The sequence below is a fragment of the Ascaphus truei genome, chromosome 10 (genome assembly GCF_040206685.1).
Source record: "Ascaphus truei isolate aAscTru1 chromosome 10, aAscTru1.hap1, whole genome shotgun sequence".
In the NCBI taxonomy this organism is placed as follows: domain Eukaryota; kingdom Metazoa; phylum Chordata; class Amphibia; order Anura; family Ascaphidae; genus Ascaphus; species Ascaphus truei.
This window is the reverse complement of record NC_134492.1, coordinates 17,513,344-17,538,014: the sequence shown is the minus strand read 5'-3', so window position 1 is coordinate 17,538,014 and position 24,671 is coordinate 17,513,344. Positions and strand designations below refer to the sequence as shown.

Below are 24,671 nucleotides of genomic sequence, written 5' to 3'. Positions count from 1 at the left end.
GCATTATGGAGCCCAGTGCATGGAGCCCCTTTGTACCCCTCCCCAAGTTTATTGGGTTAAAAGAAAGGCAACATCAACAAAAAAAATCTATTTTTCCAATCAAATTTTATAGTTGTTATCTTAAGGATACTTTACTAATTTTTAGAATAAAGTATTGCAGAGACGTGACACCTTTGGCTCAATACTTAGCTATATTTCATAGGTTTTGAAATGATATAGTACCAAAAGCATAATCGTAAACATATCTCAACAATAGTTACCCCAGTCTTGCCATGGTTCATACTAAGGAGAGGTGCCTGAGGCAAGTGACCCTTTAAACCCTGTTTTCCTATGGCCTGTGATCAGAAATACTGCAGAAGTCTCAATGCTAGAGCATTTCACAGGCCTATTGTTATTTGTTGCCGTATACGAGCAAATAACTGCAAATTAACTAGGCCAGCTTATTCATGATTTATGGCTGTAGCCTGGAGATGTTACCTGGTACACTGGATCTTCTACATCTTCTTCCAAAATTGTCTGAAGCAAGGTAAGCAGAAATAACAAAAGGGACGAAACATAAAAAGCAATCAGAGATGAAGGACAGCAAAGATGTAGTTGGAAGATCATAGGGCACAGTTTAGATCAAAAGAAAGCATGACAACATTTTGATAGACTTCTTGTAGGGCTTACAAATGATGAAGCTACATGTAGAATTATTAAAACCACAATAAATTAGTGCCTTTTACTACCTACTAGGACAGGGGTGCTCAACTCCAGTTCTCAAGCCCCCCCCCCCCCCAACAAGTCAGGTTTTCAGAATATCTCTGCTTCAGCACAGGTGGCTCAATCAGTCCCTGCTTTCGAATGAGCTACTGATTGAGCTACCTGTGCTGATGCTGGGATATCCTGAAAACCTGACCTGTTGGGGGGAGCTGGAGGACTGGAGTTGAGCACTCCTGTACTAGGTTATGGTTGGATATGACGTCATCAAATTATCAAACGGCGAGAATAAGAATTAATCTGTGTTGTTCCAACATCACTTATTTTAAACAAATCTGTACTCTATAAATATATCAGCAGAAGCTGTGCAATGTTGATAAATGTGCTTGTTGACATCTCACTGCATTTACCCAAACCAAGCTGGGGTCATGTAGGTACCTGATATACTGCTTGTTCACACTGCTTATCTTTTTGTGCCTTTTTCTCCATTTCTTCTCTCTGCTTCAGCTCATAGATAAGCTGGAACAGATCTCGCAAATCCAAAATTACTGGCTCTGCCTAAAGTTGAAGGACAAAAGTAGTTAATCCTGGTTGCCTTTGCCAGTGAAAAAGAACTTCACTGTGAGATCGGAAAATGAGATCGGAATATTATCATGTGCCTACCAAATACCTACACTCTGCATGTGATTCAAACTTTCCCAGGGCGCTGATTTATCAAGAGCCATGGAAGGAAACAGACTTTAAGTTAATGTCTGAGATGTATCTGTTTATGCAGCTATTCTGCCTCATGTTTAAGGATATAGTGATAAAATGTGATTCAGTTGCAGTAACAATAGGAGGCAAGGCCCTATATATGAGGCACATGTGGCAGATAAGGAAGCATAACTCAAAATTACCAAACCTGCTTCTGTATACTGCATTTAAATCTCTCTCATATCCTTGATTCATTGCTGCTTACAGCTGTGCATAAATGTAACCCAATAAGGATATATTACAACTTTTTTTTTTTAATAAACTGTTGCATACCCACAATCAGAGTTGGGCTGTTGCAATAAATGCAGTTTAATCTTTATTCTTGAACACATGCTACTAAATTATACAAGCAAAAAAATGGAAACCTCTTCACTGTTGAAGGGTATAGCTTTGCAAAATCAAGGCGTTTACTAAGCATTGAACAGCACACTTTTTCTGCTGATAATGGGTTAATATAAAAGCTAAAAATTGTCTTTAAGCATTTACTGAAATGACATTTTCTTGAACACATGAATAATGTAAACAATTTAATATACTTACTGCCTGGGCAGTTTTTATTGCCACAAATCTATGGTTTCCCTCCTTCCCGCAAACATATCCAAAGGCCCGATGGTCTGTAATATCCTTTGCTATGTAAGAAATTTCATGAACTGCATGCTGATGATGTAGTATCTGAATAAGAGGAAACAAAATGACATTTTGATCATAAATCACATTTATTCAATGCAGAGTAAAATGAAGAATTTGAAATAGAAATCACTTTGTATCTCTCTCTCTCTCTCTGATTTAGCTATTTATAATGTACAAGGTAGTTATTCAAATACTAGAATTGTATGGAAAGCCCTGCTACACCTTATTTCCTTTCCTAAAATGTGTAGGTTCAGGTTGAAAACATAACCCATCTGTCATGAATGGCACACTGGTGAGCACGTGACTGGTATATGCGACAAGGGTTAATACACACAGCTATCTAGTGGATCCATCTTCACCTACACAAGGTCACTCAAATGAATAACATCCCCCTTCAATCTGTCACAATATATATCTTTACTCGCTGCCACCACCAAAGAGATATCAAGATTCACTTGCAGAGTCTTTGGTCCCTGTTTACTAAAAAAAAATTATGCACTTTACACAAAAATCTATTGTAGCAAAAAGTGTCTGAAAATGTAATCACTCTTCAAAACATGCAAAGTTGAATCATAGCCCAAAGTTATTACTTATTAAATGTTAGATTTAATATATACCATTAGAGTGCTTAGGTTACAGAAAAAGATTATTCCAGAAACATGCAGACAGTTTAATCAAAGGAATAAAATCAATTTATCTAAATTACGTTAGCACGTAAAATAATCAGATTTCTTCAGAGAGGGCTTGCAGTAAGAAATATGGAAATTAATGTGTGCACTAGACAAACACACCCCACAATGTGGAATTTCTGCTTTCATATCTCAATTGCATGGCTTATATCTTAGGCTTCGGGGATGGTCAGCGCTTATGCGCTGACCCGTGCTGAGGCGCGCTCTCACTTACCAGTGAGCCCCTGCAGCCGCAATGAGAGCGGCTTTAATAGGGGCTCGCCTACGCATCCACAAGCGTGCGGAAGCGTAGGTCTTAGTAAAATGTAAAATTTGCGCGCTCACAGGAGCGCAGGGCCGGTCACGTGAGCGGTTCGCCAGCTCCGTGACGTCACTGGCCTGCCCCCCAACACGCCCCCGGACGGCGCGCTAACCAAGGCCAGGGAAAGCACCCGCTTTCCCTCAGCGCACCTCTGCACGGGCTGAGTCACCATGGACTCAGCCTTAAACTTCCTACATTGGAACAAGCATAACCCCACCATCTGGGCGCATCCCTAATCCCTCTATTATCAATCTATAGCCAGGGATATTTTTGATGACTTCAGGGGAAAATACAAAATTCCATCCTCATAGTTGCGTCTGTATAATTAAAATACACACGTAGATATGAAACTTGAAACTTTCAGTGCTAAGTTAGAGTGACAAATGGATATTTGTCCCTTACATCTTCATAAACATTAAGTGTTTAGCATTGTTTGATTTGTATGATCACAAATGTTACAAAGATCTATTTGTTATTGTTGCGAGTCGCTGTCAGAGCTATGATATTTCACATTTAGTAAACTTACGCAAATTTTTGGTCTGTCTTCCTAGTCACACCCTCTGTTATTCTGCAGAACACCAAAGAATGCCTTTCAAGATACATTAGATGGTTTCCTTTTATTTCCACTGTCAGAGAAGAATTGTGATGCCATATTTCAATCTCCCCACCTGTAAAACCAGGTGTTGACCTGACATAACCTCATTCCTAGACCACCATAGAAGAAGGGCTGGACAGTAGCCTGACCTGCCATAAACATGTATTCTGACAGTAGCCTGCAACTAAAATTATATAGGAAACCGGTGCTTCAGACATGAACAAGTCCCTTTATTAGTATGAGGAAACTGCGCTAGGACCACTCCAATAAACACTGTATGTAATATAAATTCCCTAGTAGGGATAGGGGACTAGTACCCAGTGCTCCTGAGCACAAGTATGCAGTACACAGAATGTCCCTATACAGTAAAGGATAAGGGTATGGAGACCCACAGGCATAACTCACTGTTAGCTTCCAAAGTCCAAGGTGCGGACCCCAGGCAGTAATCAGCGGTGTGCAATCCACCAAGGTAGGTAGCAGGAACAGGTGAAAAAGGCAGTGCACTGCCTAGGAAGCAGGAGGAGGCTCACGGTAGCATAAAAAACACTTTATTCCATTAAGGATCAGACATGCCCCCAATAGCAGCAGCAGGTAACACACCTACGCGTTTCGGGCCGTGTGCCCTTTATCAAGGTGTACTCTTATCAGTACACCTTGATAAAGGGCACACGGCCCGAAACACATAGGTGTGTACCTGCTGCTGCTATTGGGGGCATGTCTGATCCTTAATGGAATAAAGTGTTGTTTATGCTACCGTGAGCTTCCTCCTGCTTCCTAGGCAGTGCACAGCCCTTTTCACCTGTTCCTGCAACTAAAATTAACCTCTAGTTTGCCAGGTTTATTAAAACACTGAATATTTTCTGGCATATTCATTGCACCATCCAATTGAAATCTTACTTTGCATGGGTTAATATAATTTCCAAAATATCAATTAACATTGTTAATATGTCTCTATGCTTGATATCATCTATACAGCACTAACTGAACTGTCATAAGAAAGAGTCATGAGCACAGTAACCTTACAAAACTGGAAGCATCGCAAACACTTTTGCCAGCTATTTAAAGGATATGGCAGGAACTGCATTAACTGCTAATGCCAAACCCAAATTGATTTTTTACATCTCCACTCTGCTGCACACTACAGTACTTTGCCTGTGTACATAAAGGGCATGATTTATTTATATTGTGGTGCTAGCAGCTAAGAACTCCTGATTCCCAGTAATATACAGATGTGGCAGACATTGCATTATTGTGCAATTGGCTATTGTTTTGTGCTACAATAACGGGTGCAACAATGTCTGCTCCGTCTGTATCACATACCGTAGATGGAGAGTTTTATATATCGTCGTTGTAGAGATAAAAACTCAGCAAATACTCTTCCTGTCTTGGAGTTTCTTGATATTTCTTTTTTTTTATAAAAAACGAATTAGACACAGAATCTTCAGAACTTTTCATATTAAAATACATTCCTTTTAAAATACAGAATTTTTCCTGTCAAAAATAACATTTATTGCCTTTTCCTCAGTACTCAAAGAATGTAGTTAATGACGTTTACCTCTACAAAGATGATATATATATATATATATATATATATATATATATATATATATGTAGAGGTATCAGTACCGTGTTAGCCGAGCTTCAGCACAGATAACATTCCAAGAGACACTGTTTTCAAGTTATCCTTGCTTCATTCATTGTAACATCGCCGGAAGAAGAGATCAGTGTATCTCGAAAGCTCGCACAAATAAAAGCATTTCCTTAGCCACAGAACGGTATCATCTATTTATTTTTTGATTATATATATATATATATATATAGATATATCAGAAAATTTGTTGGAGCAACATGGAGAAGAGAGGTTGTAACTGTAGTGACTGGAAGGTCCGTGGGGAGCTTCATCCAGCAGTTGATATAGATAATAACTCTCTCTATATGATATATATATATATATATGATATATATGAAATATATATCATATATATATATATATATAATGAATAGACTATGCCATTCTGTGGCTAACTAAATGCTTTTATTTGTGCGAGCTTTCAAGATACACTGATCTCTTCTTTCAGCGATGGTACATTGAATAAAGCAGGCAAGGTTTAACTTTAAAACAGTGCATATAACAATGTTATCTGTGATTGAAACCTAACCCCCCCCCCCTGTGTAGTACGCAATTTATGACTTGAGTCATAAATGACCTATGACTTGAGTCATGGACAATAGTCCATGAATGTTAGTGATGCAAGAGTGTGTGTGTGTGTGTGTATGTGTATGTATGTATGTAAATATAAATTTGTAAAGAGCCCACAGTGTATACAGCGCTTTACAAAAGGGGTGTGTGGAGTGGGAGTGTATATCAATGGTGTGGGTAGGTGTGGAAATGTAAGAGGCTGTAGCATTACTAAAAGTGTTTGTAGATATTATGTGGTCCCTATTGGTATATAGGGATGGAATTACATAGAGTATTTGTATGTGTAAGAGACAGCTGTGTGTGCATACATATAGTGCAGTATGTATAGACATGGCCTTTAGCACTCATGGGAAGAGAGTTCTTTCATGTCAGTAGTGACTCATAAAACTTTGGTCTTGGTTTAGGCCATCACTAAGTGTCCTGAACAGTTGCATACATTTTTATTCCTACAACCTTCTCTCTTTCGGTGATCTAAGATTACCTTTGAGTATGGCCACCTTCAGAACGTTCATCTTGTGGCCAGTCAGAGAAATGTTCGCCGACTGGACTGTCTCTTGTTCCACGTGTGATGCTGTGGCGATGCAGATTCATTATCTTGTTTAGCCTCTGTCTCACTTATGTCTCACCTATGTAGTAGCAGCTCCCTGGGCATTTCAAGCACATGATGAGGTACACGACATTGCTGGAGGAACAGGTGAACCTTCCTCTGATTTTGTACTCCAGATTCCTGTGTGGTGTTTGTATTGTCTCCGCTGTGTAGAGCATTGCGCAGGTTTTCTATCTTGCGTCCTGGCATGGTCTTGCCCCGCATTCAGTTGTACTGTTGAATACTTTGCTCCTCACCATAATTTTCTTGGGATTATGAGGTGGTCTGTATGATGATAAGGGTGTTTCAGGGAAGTTCTGTTGCTGTCTTGTATCTTCCTGGAGAATGGGTTGTAGTTCCCTGTCGATCTTGCGTAGGGCTTCTAGATATGGGTTATATGTGACCACCAAAGGTACCCTGTCGCTAGTCTCTTTCTGTCTGTAGTCAAGGAGATCACTTATTGGTATTCTGGTTGCTTTGCGGATTTGCTGGTCTACAAATCTGTGGTTATATCCACGGTTTATGAAATTGGATCTCAAGGCTGTAATCCGCTTGTCTCTGTCTGCTTTGTCGGAGCATATCCGGTTGTATCGTATGGCTTGACTGTAGATGGTTGCATGTTTAGTGTGTGTCTTGTGGAAGCTGTTGTCCCTCAAATAGCTGGCTCTGTCTGTAGGTTTGCGGTATACAGAAGTCTGTAGTTGGTTGTTCTTTTTAGTAATGGTGGTGTCTAGGAAGTATACAGTAATTCATCTGGGGAATGGGTGAGTTTGAGGTTGATGGTCGTGTGGAATGTATTGAAGTTCTCATGGAACTGTAGGAGATCATGTTCACCAGAGGTCCAAATCAGGAGGATGTCATCGATGTAGCAAAGGTATTTAAGGGGTTTGAAGTGACAGGTGGAGAGAAAGTCACTTTCCAGTTTTGCACAGAACAGATTGGCATACTGTGGCGCCATCCGAGTGCCCATAGCGGTCCCTTTGTCTTGAGGTATGTGTCATTTCCAAATGTGAAGTAGTTATGAGTCAGAATAAATTTGATGCATTAAGTCACTGTCTCTGTGAGTGGCTCCTGTGGTCCCAGAAAGTATCTGCAGGCTGAAATCACATCTTTGTGGGGGATGTTAGTGTAAATTGACTCTACATTCATGGTTGCTAGTAGTGTTCCTATTGGGAGGGGGCCAATGTCATTAAGTTTGTTAAGCAGGTGGGTTGTGTCCTGGATATAGCTGGGTGTGTTCCTGACAGGTGGTTTTAGAATGCCTTCCACCCAGCCTGAAATACTCTCAGTCAGTGTGCCAGATACAGAGATTTTAGGGCGCCCAGGGTTACCCTCTTTGTGAATTTTAGGGAGCATGTAGAATGTGCCAGGTTTTGGGATAGCTGGTATCAGGTCCAGAATTTGTTCTCTTGTGTGGATCGGGAGTGTTTTAATGATCCTGTTGAGTTCTCTCATGTATTTTTTTTGTTAGATCCTCCTGCAGTTTTGTGTAATACTTAGCATCAGAGAGTTGCCTGTGCGCTTTCCGCAGGTAGTCTGTGGTGGTCATTATGACCACTGCTCCTCCCTTGTCCACAGGTTTGATTGTTATGTTGTGGTTGGCCTTTAACGATTCTTGGCATTTATTTATTTTCAATATATAATTCTGCTTCTCTTTAAAAACAAACTTAAAAAAAAGGTCTGTACCTTAGAAAGACTTTGATATAATACCGTAATTTCATAAACTTGTTTAATAGGCTTGTGATCTATTTCAATCACGCACAATACCATCAACTTTGAATGGCACCAATTCCACTAACCTCTGTTAGGAAAATCGCTACTAGTCCCATGACGTCAACCACTCCTAGTCCTGTGGCTGCCGCTCCGATGGTGCATGTGCGCTGTCAGAGCAGCGGCCACGGGACAAGGAGTTGCGGGCTAACACAGGACTAGGAGCACCTACCAGCCAAAGTGCAGCAAATTGTACAGCGGTCACAGGACTAGGAGCACCTGGCAGCCAAAGTGCGGCAAATTGTACAGCGGTCACAGGACTAGGAGTACCTGGCAGTCAAAGTGCTGCAAATTGTAAAGCGGTCACAGGACTAGGAGCACCTAGCAGCCAAAGTGCTGCAAATTGTTCTGCGGTCAGGGGACTAGGAGCACCTGGCAGCTGTTATCTCTGTAATATGTAATAAAATATATTTGAATTTACTAAATTAGTGTGCTCTGAATTTCTCCTATCGTACTAACCCCTGTTGAACCATTTGTGGTTTTATCTGAGTTTAACAGAAACGTATACGTTACAATAAATCATTATGTACACAATGGCTGACCATCTTTATCCCACTGTTTCACACAAACAAACACATATACACCTTTACAATGGACATGGAGGAAACAACAAAATCATTGTAAACCCATCTTCCTGAGAAACCAATGGTTAAAACCATAGCTTGCTTAAGATTTCTAACTAATGTTGATGCATTTCAGTACTGAAATTCCCTTTTCATTTCCCCAATTTCTAGTTCCACCCTAAATCAACTATTTAGCACTTTATTTTGGCTGTGATGAATTTCAATATGAAGCGGTAACTGAACAGCTACTGTAAGCGGCAGACTATCTGGCCTTAAAAATAAAGCAGAAGAATGGAGATGTCAGACCACTCACATTATCCACTCTGTTCTGCCTTGTGTGCACTGTTGTTGATACCTGGAAGCCAATACTGTATACAGAAGCACTCACAGGCTGTGATCTGAAGCGTTTGATGACAAAAGTCAATGGTTTGGCTCATACGAGACCCCAGCCTTCATCAAGGTCTCAGTAGGCACCAAAAAGTTAAACTCTTGTTCATTCTACTCGTGAGTGCATCTTTATACTGCACTGTTCTAAAAAAAAAAAAAAAACCTTGTCTACTCAAGTGTTGATTCATCCCATCATGTTGACATAGCCACAATTAAAAGTTTATAGCAAAGGAGAGCAGAGCAGATGCAGTGTTATTTCCATATTACAACAATTTCTGGAGGTTACCTTGGATGCCTCATTAAGGTTGTCATTAGACTCAGCGCTGGCGTTTATATGGGCCACATGTAAATACTATTTAATCTGAAATTGATGAGAAGGTGGTGCTTACGTGGAATGTCGTTTTTTTTTTTAAATGTCATTTTTAAACACAGTTACTAACTATTAATTAATGCTGGGCCTAGTTGGAAATGGTTTAGTGATTGTCTGATGATGTCAGCTCCTTGTGCATGATAAAAACCATCACATTTAAATTTACAATGAAAAACATCATTTTGAGTCGTCAAATAGAAGAAGAGATTTGTGAGAATACAGACCATGCCATTTGCAATGACTTTTAAAGCTTACTCAGCACAGTTCTAATGTGCCTGCCTTGAAAATACTGTAGCTCCCAATGGGAGGTTGATGGTAAAAACATGTGGGCTGCTGTGATGGAGTTATGTGTTCCTGGACTAACTGAAACAACAAGTAAAACAAATTATACTAACCCCTTCAATGAAAAAAAATATTATTAACCTATTAGCTGAAGAAATAAATAAAAAAAGGTTTAGGCTCAATCAGTGGGTCAGTTATTGATTGAGTCACCTGTGCTGAAGCAGGGATATCGTTAAAACCTGACCTGTTGGTGGCCCCTGAGAACTAGAGTTGTCCACCCCTGGCTTAACCGCTTCCAGGTCCCACTGGTAGGCAATGGATTACATTAAAATATAACGAATGGTAAAAACAGCTGGAGAAAGTAAAGTAGTGACGGCTATTTCACTCAATCTCCCTTTTCTCCTAATAGATGCCTATGTTAAAGCAGCAAAACGTGAAAAGTCCTATATGTTTGTTTAAAATAAATCAATTCACTAATATTAGATATTACTGCCTGCCTTTTTAAAAACTCCTAATCCCATTTTAATGTACTGACCATCCTTTGGTTGCTATAGCAACCATTTAAAAAGTCACACCCTCTTCCTCTTTTGAAACAGGCTCTGACGTACACCTTTTTGAGCTCTGCCCTTTGGCAACAAAGTATCACAAACAGAACTGTTGCTGTGCTCAAAACAGCAGCCTGTCTATTACTCTGAAAGCGGTGACAATAATGTGTTACACTTATAACAGGAGCACAAAACAATTGCCAGCTTAGGTAAGAATGTAAAATTATACTTTGTCACATGCTTTACATATAATAATAAGAAAAAAAGGGTGAATTTATTATTGCTGCTTTAAGTATGCAAGTGGGGAGCAAGTTACCCAATTAATGCTTGTGGGCAAAGGGATGTCCAAGCAAGTAGTAATCATTGCTGTTTATTGCTCAGACTGTAAGGCAATTTCTTATGGAGACCTGAAATAAACATGTCACATTCTTTGCACCCTTTTATTAACACAAGATGACACATAAATCATATTTCTTTGCTTTCATTACTCTAAATTTGGTCTGCTAAAAGGTTTCACAACCTAAATTGAACTTGCTTTCATATATACCAAATTTCTATTTTTCGTAGCGCCTATCTCCCAATGGGACTCAAAGCACTTCACAGTTACAATATAGTGCTTGTTAAAAGGGGACTATTCTGGTAGCTCTGAAGTTGTCATTGGTTTGGCATGTTCAGAAGTAGCAGGATGGAACCTGATTTAAAAACAAAACAAAACTATTCTGTATTGCAAACCGCTTCTTCTAAAGTGCTTCTAACAAAAGTGACAAAATGCACGGGTTAACAGGCAAAACACCCGGATTGTATGGGCATTAGAAGCGGAATGACCAGAGATGGGGCTAACTCCACCCTCAGTCTGACTTATGGGTTTTGCTCTTTCAGCCAAACCAAGATTTCAGGCTCTGGATGGAACACGCAATGCCAATCTCGCCACCCTTGAGGTGGCAAGGGAAAAAAAATGAGTTTTTAGAATAGCAGTTTTTGGCAAATATTGGACTTAGGGGCTTTTTTGATAAACCGATCGTATTGGCAGAGCCAGAGTGAAACCGCTTCTAAAAAAGACTTTTAGACACGGATTGGACATACGAGAAGGGCTTACAGAATAGCAAAGCCTGCCAAAGCGGGTTGTCACACTTCAGAGCCACTAGCACACGCCACATACAGTAGACTTTTACAGCCATGGTCCCTACCCCGATGAGCTTACAATCTATGTTTGGCCTCTGAGACACAGGGACATAACGTGACTTGCCCATAGTCACAAGGAGCTGACACCAGGTTCCCCTGCCTCAAAGTCAGTATTATTGTTTTCAGTGTCGGTGTGTAACAGGGGACTTATCCCTGTTCAGTAATGTTCCTTTAATCTAGCAGTGTGGTAGTTAATTACTAAACACCACCTGCCTGATTAGATTGTTTACAAAAAGCCTGCCTTTGAGACAGGAAGTGACTCTCTTTAGCTCTGACTGAGAGCTGACCTTTGGAGACACCACAATGTCTTGAGTTCTGCCAGCCACACAGCAGAGCTGATTGCAAGACACCCAATAAGACTTCTAAACCTGGATGCTGATATTTTTCTGTGCACGCACGGGTGCGGTTCCAGGAGAGCAGGGAAGCTTACTCTACAGCTGATAAACAGATAAGACTTTCATTATTAAGAGACTGCTTATATCTGCTTATTTTCATGCTATGTGTTTGGGATGGGAGAAATGCTTAACTAATGGAGATGTGAACTAATTGCAAGGATTTCACTAGAAATACTCCCAAGTGAATGGAAGCTTTGTTCCCCCCTGTGTGTGGATAATGTCCTGATGAAAAGGACAAGGCACAATAAAGCCTATTATAATTTCACATTATAACGACTCCAATTGTGTACCTCTGTGAACGTCCGTCAAAATTTGGTGTCCGAGGTGGGACAAGAGGTGTTTTTCTAGTTAAAAAGGACCGGAGTTTTTATGTGAATTTTTTTGTTATGCTTTTTGCCTACAAACAGTCTAAACAACTTGAAAAAAAAAAAAAAAAAACCTCTCATGCAGCAGAGGCAGAGTTAAAGGGGTACACACCACTGAAACTTACACTGCACTGAGACTTACAAAAACCACGGATGGACTCTTTTCCCCAATCCCAAGAGACTGCTGAAGCAGGTAAACCTTTAATTGCCTATCACAAAGTGTAATACGATCATTGATATAGGGGTTTTGCCTTCCAGCCATAGTCAGGCTTCAAGAAGTGAGTCAGCCCTTGAAAAGGGATAGGTGTTGTTGTTTTCAAAAGTTTCGCTGAAGCAGTGAATACAGATGGTGACCCATGAGGGGTACTGATTTTGCAAATAAAGGTTGCCACACCGCATAGGGCTACCAGCTGTGAATGGAGTACATGCAGAAAAGTGTGAAAATTGATACAAAGACTGTGCTGAAGCAGGGGAATTTTTAGCAAACAAATGCTGAGTGTAAAATTGCCCTATAAAGGAAAAAGGTTTTTCAAAGCCAATTGCTGAGTGTTGAGTCACCCTGCCGGGAATGAAAGAAACAGTCCACAGCAAAGAATGTTTTTTTTTCTGCAAGTAAAAAAGTATGCCTATTATCTTGGGAGCAAAACAGACACCCAAAGAGTGAAGTGTGAATGCCATAATACCCAAAGATGAGACTGAAAATTACTGAACTCAGGCAGAAAACCAAATTCTGTTGCTGAAGCGGAGGGATTGCACCCCGCAAGTAAATGGTGTATATCAAATAGACTTTTTTTTTTACCTAGCAACTGCAAATCTTGTATACCTGATAAAGAAAATGCATGCACAGTACTGCTGATATTGAAAAAAAAAATTTTTACCCAAGAATGGTGGGGACTACCACAATTGGGGGTTCTAGCAAATACAGTGGCAACAGCTGCAATAGCGCCTCCTGAGGTCAGGAAGAAAATTACACCTGATAGCCTAAAAATGAAGGACAAGATGCAGCGTTCCTGTAATGAACCCTACCCCACGGAAGAGTGGCCCTTCCAGTCCAATAAAGAGGAAGACATCTCTCACGGGGAACCCGAACCGAGTCACACCCACAAAACACCCCAAGAATGGTGGGGGTGCCTGAACTCGGCACGAACAGAAAAGACCGCTCCCTTTGATGACGAATATGATCAGCAGGAGACAGAGCGGGAGCAGTGGATCACCAAATATTTCTGTCAGCTAAAGCAGCTGCAAGAAAAGCCTGGCGTATATAATGAAGCTGCTAAAATTTCAAATGAAGATGGAGACCCCAGTATCCCTGAAGGGACGGTGTCATCCAAATCAAAAAGGAAGAAAAAGAAAAAGAAAAGCAGTTCTTCACTTACCGTGGAAGGAACAGACATGTCCGCAGATCCTGTGGAGGAAAAGGGGGACCGAGTTGCCCTGCAGCCTAGAGAAAATGGAGAATTCGTCCCACGGTTAACCGAATATCCAGAGGGCCCAAGGCAGAAGTCGTGTACCCCAAAGAAGTGTCTGTCCGGTGCTAACAGTGAGGAACCCTCAACTAGTCATCCCAGGGAAGCGGAGCCAGAACCAGTGACTGACGATCCCTTGACCAGCCCTGAAGACGCCCTGAAAATTGCCAGGCATGACTGTGATCTGCTCTGTGAAGAATTAGGAAGAGAGAGAAAAAATAATGCTGAGCTACAGAAGACTGTGCTCGCAATTTATTCTGCTGCCAAGACCGAATTGGAGGATCTCAAGACTGAGCTAGATACTGCAAAGGCTTCTATCTCCGCCATGGATAAAAAGCAGAGCCAATCTGTTAAAATGGTGGCTACGCTAAAGCGGAAGTATGAGGAGGCACTGAAGCAGATGACAGTCTTCCAGCAAGAGGTTCACACTCTTCGTATAGAGCTTGATGCCTCACATCATGAGACCAACAGCTGCCGCACAGACCTGGAAGTTTCCAGAAAGGAACTACACAGTCTCACTGAGGAGCTGGACATTGCTAAAGAAACTATTGGTAATCTTGATACAGATCCCAAAGTCTCTCAGAAGGAGCTTCAGACCCTTAACCTAGAGAAGGAAGTCTCACGCCAGGAGATTGTCATTCTCAAAGCAGATGTGCGTAAATGGAAGGAGGACTGCAAAGAAGCCCTGAAGAATACAGAGACTGAAAAAGGAGAAAGTTCAAGATTAAAAAGAGAAAACTTAAAACTGAAAGAAGAAAATTTTCAGTTAACAGAAGAAGCCAAGGAAAAGTTTGACGCAGAGCACCGACTGCAGAACCAACTGCAAGGTCTGTGTACACACCTCCAGTATGCTGAGGAGAAGCAGCAAACGCTACAGGAAGAAAAACTGCAGGCTGCTAAAGAGGTACAAGCGCTGCAGGAACGTCTGAATACCCAGTACGTCCCCACAGAGCAGTATGTCTTCAGAGCATCGTTGGAAGCGGAGCTTCGATACCAGGTGACTCTGTATGAGAGGGAGCGTGAGAAGGCTCAGAAACTGGAGCAAGAGCTGGAGAGACAGAGAGACTGTTCCATTCCCTTGAGTCAGTACACCAAGGAGAAAACAGACGCAGCGGCAACTTTGACGACAAAAATTACAGAGCTCCAGAATATGAAGGAGACTCTGATACAGATTCCTCCAATACAGAAAAAGGTATTGGCTCTGCCCAAGCACCAGTATCCCACAGTAACTAATGCCCGTAAGGACAAGGTTACAGTGAGAGTTGGGGACTCCACGCAACTTCAAAACAAAATTACGAGCCACCAAAGAAAGCACTAGCCAAACCTACAGCTGCCCAACAGGCAACAAACAGAGGTAGGAGTGCAGAATCAAAGCCAGAAGAATCCTTAGCTGAAGAAGCTGAACTGGCGACTCCGTGGTGTGGAGAAGCTGCAGAAAGACCACTTCAAGAGCAGAAAACTCTAAGGGCTAGTCCTAACTGCTCTACAACTGTTGCCATACACTTTGTCTACAAAAAGAGGAGTGCCCGACGCAACAGAAATCTCAAGAATGCGCACGCGATAAAAAGACTTTACGTGGAAAAAGTCCTCCTTGAGCGACTGAGGAGTGCTTATCTCAAGCATCTTCGGGAGTAGACAAAAATAAACTGGAGAAAGGGCTCCAATCCCAGCGGGACAGAGGGTTCTCTTCCTCCATCCACTCTCATTCAAGTCACAGAGATATCTAGAATGAGAGTGGATGGGCTTTGGCCGTGGTAAGCCCGAGCTTCCCACAAACAGGGGAGGTATGTAACAGGGGACTTATCCCTGTTCAGTAATGTTCCTTTAATCTAGCAGTGTGGTAGTTAATTACTAAACACCACCTGCCTGATTAGATTGTTTACAAAAAGCCTGCCTTTGAGACAGGAAGTGACTCTCTTTAGCTCTGACTGAAAGCTGACCTTTGGAGACACCACAATGTCTTGAGTTCTGCCAGCCACACAGCAGAGCTGATTGCAAGACACCCAATAAGACTTCTAAACTTGGATGCTGATATTTTTCTGTGCACGCACGGGTGCGGTTCCAGGAGAGCAGAGAAGCTTACGCTACAGCTGATAAACAGATAAGACTTTCATTATTAAGAGACTGCTTATATCTGCTTATTTTCATGCTATGTGTTTGGGATGAGAGAAATGCTTAACTAATGGAGATGTGAACTAATTGCAAGGATTTCACTAGAAATACTCCCAAGTGAATGGAAGCTTTGTTCCCCCCTGTGTGTGGATAATGTCCTGATGAAAAGGACAAGGCACAATAAAGCCTATTATAATTTCACATTATAAAGACTCCAATCGTGTACCTCTGTGAACGTCCGTCTACACGGTGCCTTTACTCACTGCGCCCTTCCTTCTGGCTTTGGCTTTTTATTAAGGTACAACATATTTGCATCTAGTAAATGATAGCTAAATATTCAGAGGTACTGCATTGGCCTAGAAACTGGCAACCAGCCCACAAAGAAAGGTAAGCCAAAGCCCTGCCAATCAGTTCAAGTACTGATAGCTAAATCTGTGTATTTAAGGCAGAAACATTGTAATTGTTCATCTCAATAACAATATCCATGTCTGAATAGTGTATCTGACATACAATCATGCAAATAATAAAGACTAAAAAGAGCCAAACTCATTATGCTCTGAATGTGTCTCCATGTGATTCTGTAGTCACAGATGTTGACTGTTTGTGTCCTGTAATCTGTGCCAAATGTTCAGATTAATATTTATGTACCAGAGTTCTTCCTAAAAATGGAAATGTGAGGTGCTCTGCTTGAGGAAGGTTTGGTTACTGAGATACCAGCATGAAAACGTACACAGACATTTCAACACAATAGGCAATGCAATTATCACTTTTAAAGCATCCTTTCATACAGTATGTAAAAGAAAATGCATAAATTATTATTTCCCTTGGATTGTTTGAGTAATATGATTACTCAACTATGGTCCATATTCACTGACGTCTGATAACAGGTTTAACAGTTGCTAATACTGTATTTGTTATTAATGAAAGTGCCATATTGTACGGAGAGAGAGAGAGAATTGCACCTAATACTACTAAAGAAAAGTCACATAATGCAAGGCAGAGAGCTTTCTGAAGTCTGTTCTGTGAGGAGCCACAAATGCAGGAGTGGCCAACGCCAGCCCTCAAGGGCCACCAACAGGAAAGGATTTAAGGATATCACTGCTTCAGCACAGGTTGCTTTATCAGTGGCTCAGTCATTGACTGAGCCACTGGGTAGGGTAATGGGGTGGAGAGGGAGGTGGAGGGGAGAGGGGGGAAAAGGACAGGAAAAGCTGTTTTCAGCTGTCCCCAAGTTTGCTGCCATAATGAAACAGCTGTCACATGTCCAATCCCGATTTGTGGATTCTATAAATAACCTTTTAGTAAAGAAGAAAGTTAAGCACTGGAAAGCTTGTCAAAAATGTTGTAGCCTTGTCCAATTAAAAGTTGTCATCCACTAGTTAATTGCTTTTTTTCCTATCTTTTAGTAAGGGGTCTGAGAGCATACTTTTATTTAAGGGCACAGAAAACAAGGGATCTTATGGAACTTTAATGTTCTGACATTTGTTCTGACATTTAGATCAGCAATCCCTCCTCCCAAGTTTTGTTTTTATAGTATTTTTTTATATTATTCTAATGGAACCGAGGGGCAGCATTTTACGGGGCCATTTTTAGCCCACCAATTTGCCCAGTGGACAGACGGCTTGTCAGTCCTGAACCAAGGGTCCCTGGATGAGCTCTGGGGGACCTCTCTGTTAATACTGTTTGATTTTAACTTGGCAAAAAAACAGAACCAGGCAGCACTACTGCATTAAAGTGTTCAAAGGGAACGCTGATTGCTACAGAGTCTACATCCAGCTTCTAAAACTATAAGAACTATAAAATGGCTCCAATTATATGATCCTTTTCACATCTACAATGATGGATATTTTTTGGCTCATCTCTGCCTTCCACTAGCCTCATGGTAATAAATGAGTGAGTTGCAGTTTCCTTATTGATGTTTGGCACTGGAAGCCATCGGAGTTTGTACTGTAGTGTGAACCACTGTTATTATTAGAATGTTTTAAGGTCCCTGTGTTTAAGGCGTTAGAAAAGGATCATTGTCAGACTTGCTGTTTGTAGCACGTTGTCTTATTGATGACAAAGTTTTGCATTTCACGCACATTAACAAAATTTCTTTTCAAAAGGCTAAAGAATAGAAAAACCTATTTTATGAGCTAAAGAAAATGATTTGCCCCACTTTCCAAGTAAGCCCTGTAAACTTGCTGTGCTCTTCACTCTATTTATCAAGAAAGTACTTTTTTGTCCCAAACTTGTCTTGATACAAAGCGTCACATTTTTGTGTTGAATCGCGTTTCATTTTCTAGCCCCAGGCCACTACTTCGGCTCAGAGAGAAATTGGCACACACTTTGATATCAATCACCAGGGGCTTCATTTCCTATAGCAAAGTTTAAAGTGACCTAATTTAGAAGTTTGTTGTGTAAGAAAAGATGGAACAATCAATCTTTCTGCCTACAGAAAAGATAGGGACACCTGCATACAGGGCAGCCGACAGCCTTCCTGGGGCCCAGGACTAGAGGTTCCACCCCACCTCCCACCCCCGTGTGGGCGGCCTTTTGAGCTGCCCCCCTCTTTACACCTTCTTGCACTCCACCCCTCAATCCCCCCCTCAACCCATGTATTTCTCTCCCCCCTCTGTCTCTCATTCTTCCCCCCTCTATCCCTTCGCTCACAATCCCTCCTCACTCACTCTTCCTCTCACTCCCCCATCTCTGCCCTCTCCCATCCCCCACCTCCTGCTTCTCTCACTCTCTCTCTTACACCCCCCACTCCTATCACACTCTCCCCTCTCTGCTATCTCAATTATATCCCCTCTCACTCATTCCTCCCTCCCCTGGCTACACACACACACACAAACACACACACACACACACACACACACACACACACACACACTTCCCTCCCCCCACACATACACACACACACACACACACAATACCACACAATACCCCCCCCCCCCACAATAATTTCCCCCTCCCCACAATACATGCACAATAATACCCTTCCATAATACTCACACAATAATACCCCTCACAATACACACACAACAATATCCCCCCCACAAAATAATACTCCCCACAATACACACACAAATACCCCTCCCCCCAGAAAATACACACAAGAATTCCCCCCGTCCACAAAATACAAACACACCACAAGTGTGGTCTCAGGCCTCCAGGCAGGCCCAGCTTCCGGTGCACACCGGCAGGAGAGGCAGGCCCAGCAGGGGAGAGAACCCCACAGCAGCTGGGGAGCGCCAGGGCCTGGCAGCAATCAGAGGTCCAGCAGCCAGACGCAGAAGTTGGACCTGACCTAACTTCCAGCACTGGCTGGGCCCCCCGAAGCCACCAGGCCCAGGACCCGTGTCCCGGGTGTCCTGCCCTGTCAGCAGCCCTGCTTGTATATGTAATAATAAGAATAATACAATTCATTCATTATGATAACCATGTCAATATACAACAAAATGTGATACATTTATTTTATTTCTGGAAAAGAAATGTAAAAACAAATCACAATTGGTGGAAGAAGAAATTGTAAATCAGCCAAGCATTTTGTTTATCAGTTTTAATAGCATTTCTATTAAACGGTTTCATCATTAATCATGTTCAAAGATACTATAATGTTTTGATATAGTATGCAGTGTTTTCCAATGTAAGGTATATAGCATTGTATTTAATGTTAAAGTGGCCATTCCCATTGCATTGAAAAAACTTTTTTTAGGTTGAATCTTTATATTATAATTGGAAGAAAAAGAGATCAACTGGAGCTAAAACATTCTATTATCAGCTCTGAGGATTCCCCGCTTCCCTTTTAGCTTTTTACTGCAAAATTAATTCTCTCCCTTTTGAATGATCAAAATAACCACCAAGTCCAGCCTCCCTTACCCGGGCCAATAGGAAGATGAGATGTCACCAGAGCATGATATCGCAGCTTCCTACTGCATGATCCCGTTGGCCACCTAGATCGTTATGTACGGTTCACTGGCACATCGAATGCTTCATCTCAGGATCTGGTGGGTCCCGGGAGTGTGATAATACTGCACGTCAGCTTTGGAGGACACACACGAGTATTTACCATAGGCAACCAATATAGTCTGTGACCAATGTTCTATGAGAAAAGTTACAACATTTTTGTGATACTGGCAAAATTGGATGCTATTGTTCATTTCGCTAAAACAATTAGCTTGGTTACACGATCAAAATATGCATCTCACATGACCTTCTATATACATGTAACCCATATTCCCCCCCCCCAATCGCAGATAGGGTGCATATGAGGAGAATCTATATGTATTACCGGTGTGGTGCTTTACCTGTTAGGCTCACAGGAGGCCTGAGCCTCCGCCAGTGAGAGCCTGGGGTGTATCCTCTGGAACTATACTATATGGTGCAGCGCCTCCACCTGCGATGGCTCCCAGCAGAGCGGGAGTTGTTCCTCGCAGGGCACATTCAAATGAACACATACACTAGATATATATATATATATATATATATATATATATATCTGTTTACTATATGGGCAAAACAATAACATCACATCACATAATAGCAACACAGCCGTGTCACCCTCTGCCACTAGCTGGCAGCTATAACCTTGCCCCAAACTGGGCTATACCCTTACACCTTACTCCTCCCCCAACACGTGTACCCAGAGTCCCACGAGTCCTCTAAGAAACCCAAGAAACCTTTAGGCGGGATCAGCGCCTGATGTACCGGTAGGTTGGGGTAGGTTGGTGCATTTAATATACGATACCTACCCCAGTGCTCGAGCCTCTGGGGCTGCAGACACTTCACAAAGGATCCGCCGCTCTGCGATCTCCTCAGCGATGTCCTGTAACTCTGCCTGGCGGTGGGTGGCTCCCGCATGGAGTGATCCACCTTTAGAAAGTCTCTTATCTCTGCAGCCGCAGAGAGTGTGTTCACATTCACAGCAATACCAGGAGATCCACGCTTCCTGGCTGTACCCTCACTTGTCTGGGTTCTACAGGACCCTGTCCCTATCCAAGGGTAGTCCCTGTAGTAACCACAAGCTGAGGTGATTGGGGCCTAGCTGGGGCCTAAGGGGGGAATGTCTGGCCTAGTGTATGAGCCAGGGTAGGTGAACAGAGTTCAATAATAGTGCTCTAATGACCGTGATGGTCATACATCTATGATGCAATGAATGCTTGATTGAAGATGGCTAGGTGCAGGTATAAAGGTGAGTAATGAAGTATATATGGGTGAGCATGAGTGTCTATGCCCAAATATAATGTCCTGGTGAGTGTGGGTGATGGAGATATATGAGCCCCACCCCCTCACTACCAATGTGGACTGGGTCTGACAACTGCCTGATAACACCAATAAAATACCCCAAAGTACAATTAAAGTACCAACTCACGTGACCATGCCCTTGTAGCCTTCCAGGGTGCGTGCTTCTGCAGGTAGGAAAGGATATGGTAGCCACAGATGCAGATGATGCAGAGCACAGCAAGGTACAGGATACACTGGAACAGCAGCAGTAAAATAAAAGTCCTTTATTATAACTTCATGGTGCAGACAGGGATGGGTGCCAAAAGCCTCCTTCTCTTACGCGTTTCACGCCTATAAGGCGCTTCGTCAGAGAGTGTGTTCACATTCACAGCAATACCAGGAGATCCACGCTTCCTGGCTGTACCCTCACTTGTCTGGGTTCTACAGGACCCTGTCCCTATCAAAGGGGAGTCCCTGTAGTAACCACAAGCTGAGGTGATTGGGGCCTAGCTGGGGCATAAGGGGGGAATGTCTGGCCTAGTGTATGAGCCACTTGCTCTCTACACTTACCCACCCTCCCCTGTCTGTGTCCCAGCTTCTTCTGCTTCCTCACTGCAGCACACAACAATGTATCTTTCCCCTCAGGGAAAGCTGTAAGCCCTATTGGCTCCCTGGTGTCAGGTGGCCTGTCTACCTCTAAGCATTCTGGGGGCTGTAGTCCTCCATGGCCCTCTTTCCTATTGGGGCCGTGTGCACGATCTGTAATGGCCGCCACAACTCTCCGCTGAGCCTGCGCAACATTGTAATGGCCGCCGCATCGCCCTAACTGCGCATGCACGACTGTGAGCCATCCCTGCGCTACGGAGCGCCTCTGCTGCCACGTCTCCTTTACCAAAAAAACCAAGATGGCGGCGCCCTGCCTTCGATGCCGCCGGGAGCCCCCGCAGCAGCGAGGGTAAGGGGGACCAGGGGGGACCCTGCTACATACAGTAAATGAACATACAAATATGGTGGGGTTGGCAACATTTGGCAAAATGTCATGCTTTTGAAAGAAGTTTGTGACAGTTTGGGCAAAATGGCAACATGTAAGGCACCGGTGCACAAAGTGGGGGGCGCGAGACTGGCTGCGGGGGGTGCAGGGTTTACAGAGGCCCCGCACGCTTCCCGAATGCATTTAAATGAATGCCGGGGGAGATGCAGGGCCTCTGTAAACTTCTACTTACCTTGTTTCAGACGTTCCTGGTCACGCATCGCCATGGCAACGCGGCATCAAACGTAACATCATGACGCCAGGACGTTTAAATCAAGGTAAGCGGGGGGGAGGGGGCATGAGGAGGGGGGGAAAGGCGGCAGGGGGGCGCAAGGAAAAAAGATTGCGCTCCCCTGATGTAAGGCATTTTAGAGCAATTGTAGCTTTTGCGTAAATGGCAAAATTGCCATAAAATGTGTGAAAAAAGTTCACAAAGTACATTCGCTAATATTCACACATCTCTACTAATCAGCACTAATGACTCTCATCTATATATATATATATATACAGTGTTCGACAAACCTATACATTTGCTCGCCCCAGGCGAGTGGATTTAACCCCCGGGCGAGTAAATATTGGCCCAAGCAGCACACATTTGGTACTGGGTGGCGAGTAGATTTTTTTGTGTGGCGAGTAGATTTTTTGTTGATTTGTCAACCACTGTATATATATATATATATATATATATATATATATATATATACAGCTCAACCACGTTATAGTGCGTATCCACTTATAACGCGATGCAAGTGTGGCTCCCAATTTTTGTACTTATGAGTACTTTACAACACGATTATTGGTATCTTAAATACTTTATTATGAAATGCATACAATTGTACATTATTTCTAACGCGATCCGCTTATAAGGCGATGTGATTCTTTGGACCCCAAGCACAGCGTTATAAGGGGGTTGAGCTGTATATATATATATATATATATATATATATATATATATATATATATATATATATATATATATATATATATATATATATATATATATATATATATATATATATATAACATATATATATACACACACACACACATTTCCCTCATTGTTTTCAGTAGCAAACTGGATGCTTTAGCTTTGTTTGATATTGTCATATTCTCAACACAAGATTGTCTCAATCATTTGTACAGATGTAGCCAGTGGCAGTGACATTATCCAACACAATGCATCTCAGTATATGGTGATATCCCAATAAGAGCAACAAAGTTATCTTCATATGCACCTTCATTTCCTTTTAGTATACATGGTATACTATCATGTTTATTCTGTATAATGGCAAAATTCCCGTTTCGACTTCAATGTGGCTTTCTGTGCGACCTCACAGTTTACAGAATAAGCCCCCATGTCTATATAATACTGTGTATATTGTCCATGCCACATACAGTATTAGATAGATAGATAGATACATACAAAAATGTACATATATGCATACTTAGGGAAAAACTAAGGATATGAACTTACGCTGAATTTGTAAAAAAAAATGTAATTCACATAAACATGATAAAGTTGATTGTTGCTTTTTGATTATTTTTTTTTGCCACATATAGCCACTTTAGGAGTAAAGTTGTGAGGCGGTGCATCTGCTTAAAGGGAAAAACATGACCGGACTGCCATCTACTAGCACAAAAGTATTTATTGGCACATGAAAAAAACAGCAAGGAAAAACATCAAGCGCCTGCGCGAAACGCGTTTCCCCTTGCTGTTTCTTTCATGTGCCAATAAATACTTTTTGTTTCCAATATATACTTTCTACATATATATCTATATATAGTATATATATATATATATATATATATATATATACATACACTACTTTTTTTATTGATGATCTCCTTTTTGGCCACATCCTCTCCAGCAAAGGTCAGGTATGCCGGGGGAGATCTGGCTCAGCCTACTCGGGGTTAGGTACCATTGAAATAATATCTTATACATATTTTCTATTATAGTAGTACAAATTGAAGTTCGTGCTGCTGATTCCCAGATATCCTCCCAGTCATCTTTATCTATTTCCATATTGAGGTCTTCAGCCCATTTTTTTCATATATCTATGATCTGATATCAGAGATCTACTCGGGAATATCACTGCCAATAGTAGCCGTCAATCATAGATATATGCAATGTTGTTTTAATGAAACAGTGAACACATTTTCTGTTGGAATTGCAGGCATTTGTTTTGCAGGTCAGTTGTAAAGTGATTCAAGCCTTGTGTTGGAAAGTGACTAATTGTTTCCCATTTGGGACAGAGTAATAACCATGCAAGTTTTGAAATCACCAGAGACGAGCAGTGGAAATGTATAAAAAATATAAGGGCTGCAATTTGCTGTTTCTATGATATTCTAATTAGCCCCCTTTCAATGCTCCCTTTATCAACAAGCCAATGTGCAATATACTCAATATAAACTCTATTATTGCAGCTAGGCTGGCTGGACAGGGTTACACAAAGTGGGGATATTTGGCCATGTTCAGTAACTAGTGCTATGCCATAAACATAATGCCCCTTATGGCCAATTTGTTTGATTGGGTCACAAGG

At 41.9% G+C, this 24,671-nt stretch overlaps 1 protein-coding gene across 15 annotated transcripts in view; it reads right to left on the bottom strand.

Moving 5' to 3' along the window:
* DAB1 (DAB adaptor protein 1) overlaps positions 1 to 24,671 on the bottom strand; it is a 585,647-nt gene that overhangs the window by 39,756 nt on the left and 521,220 nt on the right. For 12 of the 15 annotated variants that reach the window (XR_012804044.1, XM_075616022.1, XM_075616019.1 and 9 more), the window contains 3 exons: positions 1,993 to 2,124; positions 1,138 to 1,257; positions 478 to 516 (listed from right to left, as the gene is read on the bottom strand). Coding sequence is in view for 14 of the 15 variants with exons in the window: in XM_075616022.1 (XP_075472137.1) it covers positions 478 to 516; positions 1,138 to 1,257; positions 1,993 to 2,124 (291 nt within the window). In the remaining variant the exon portion in view is untranslated. The remainder of the gene's footprint in view (positions 1 to 477; positions 517 to 1,137; positions 1,258 to 1,992; positions 2,125 to 24,671) is intronic. The other 3 variants (XM_075616025.1, XM_075616027.1, XM_075616030.1) reach the window with 1 other exon arrangement.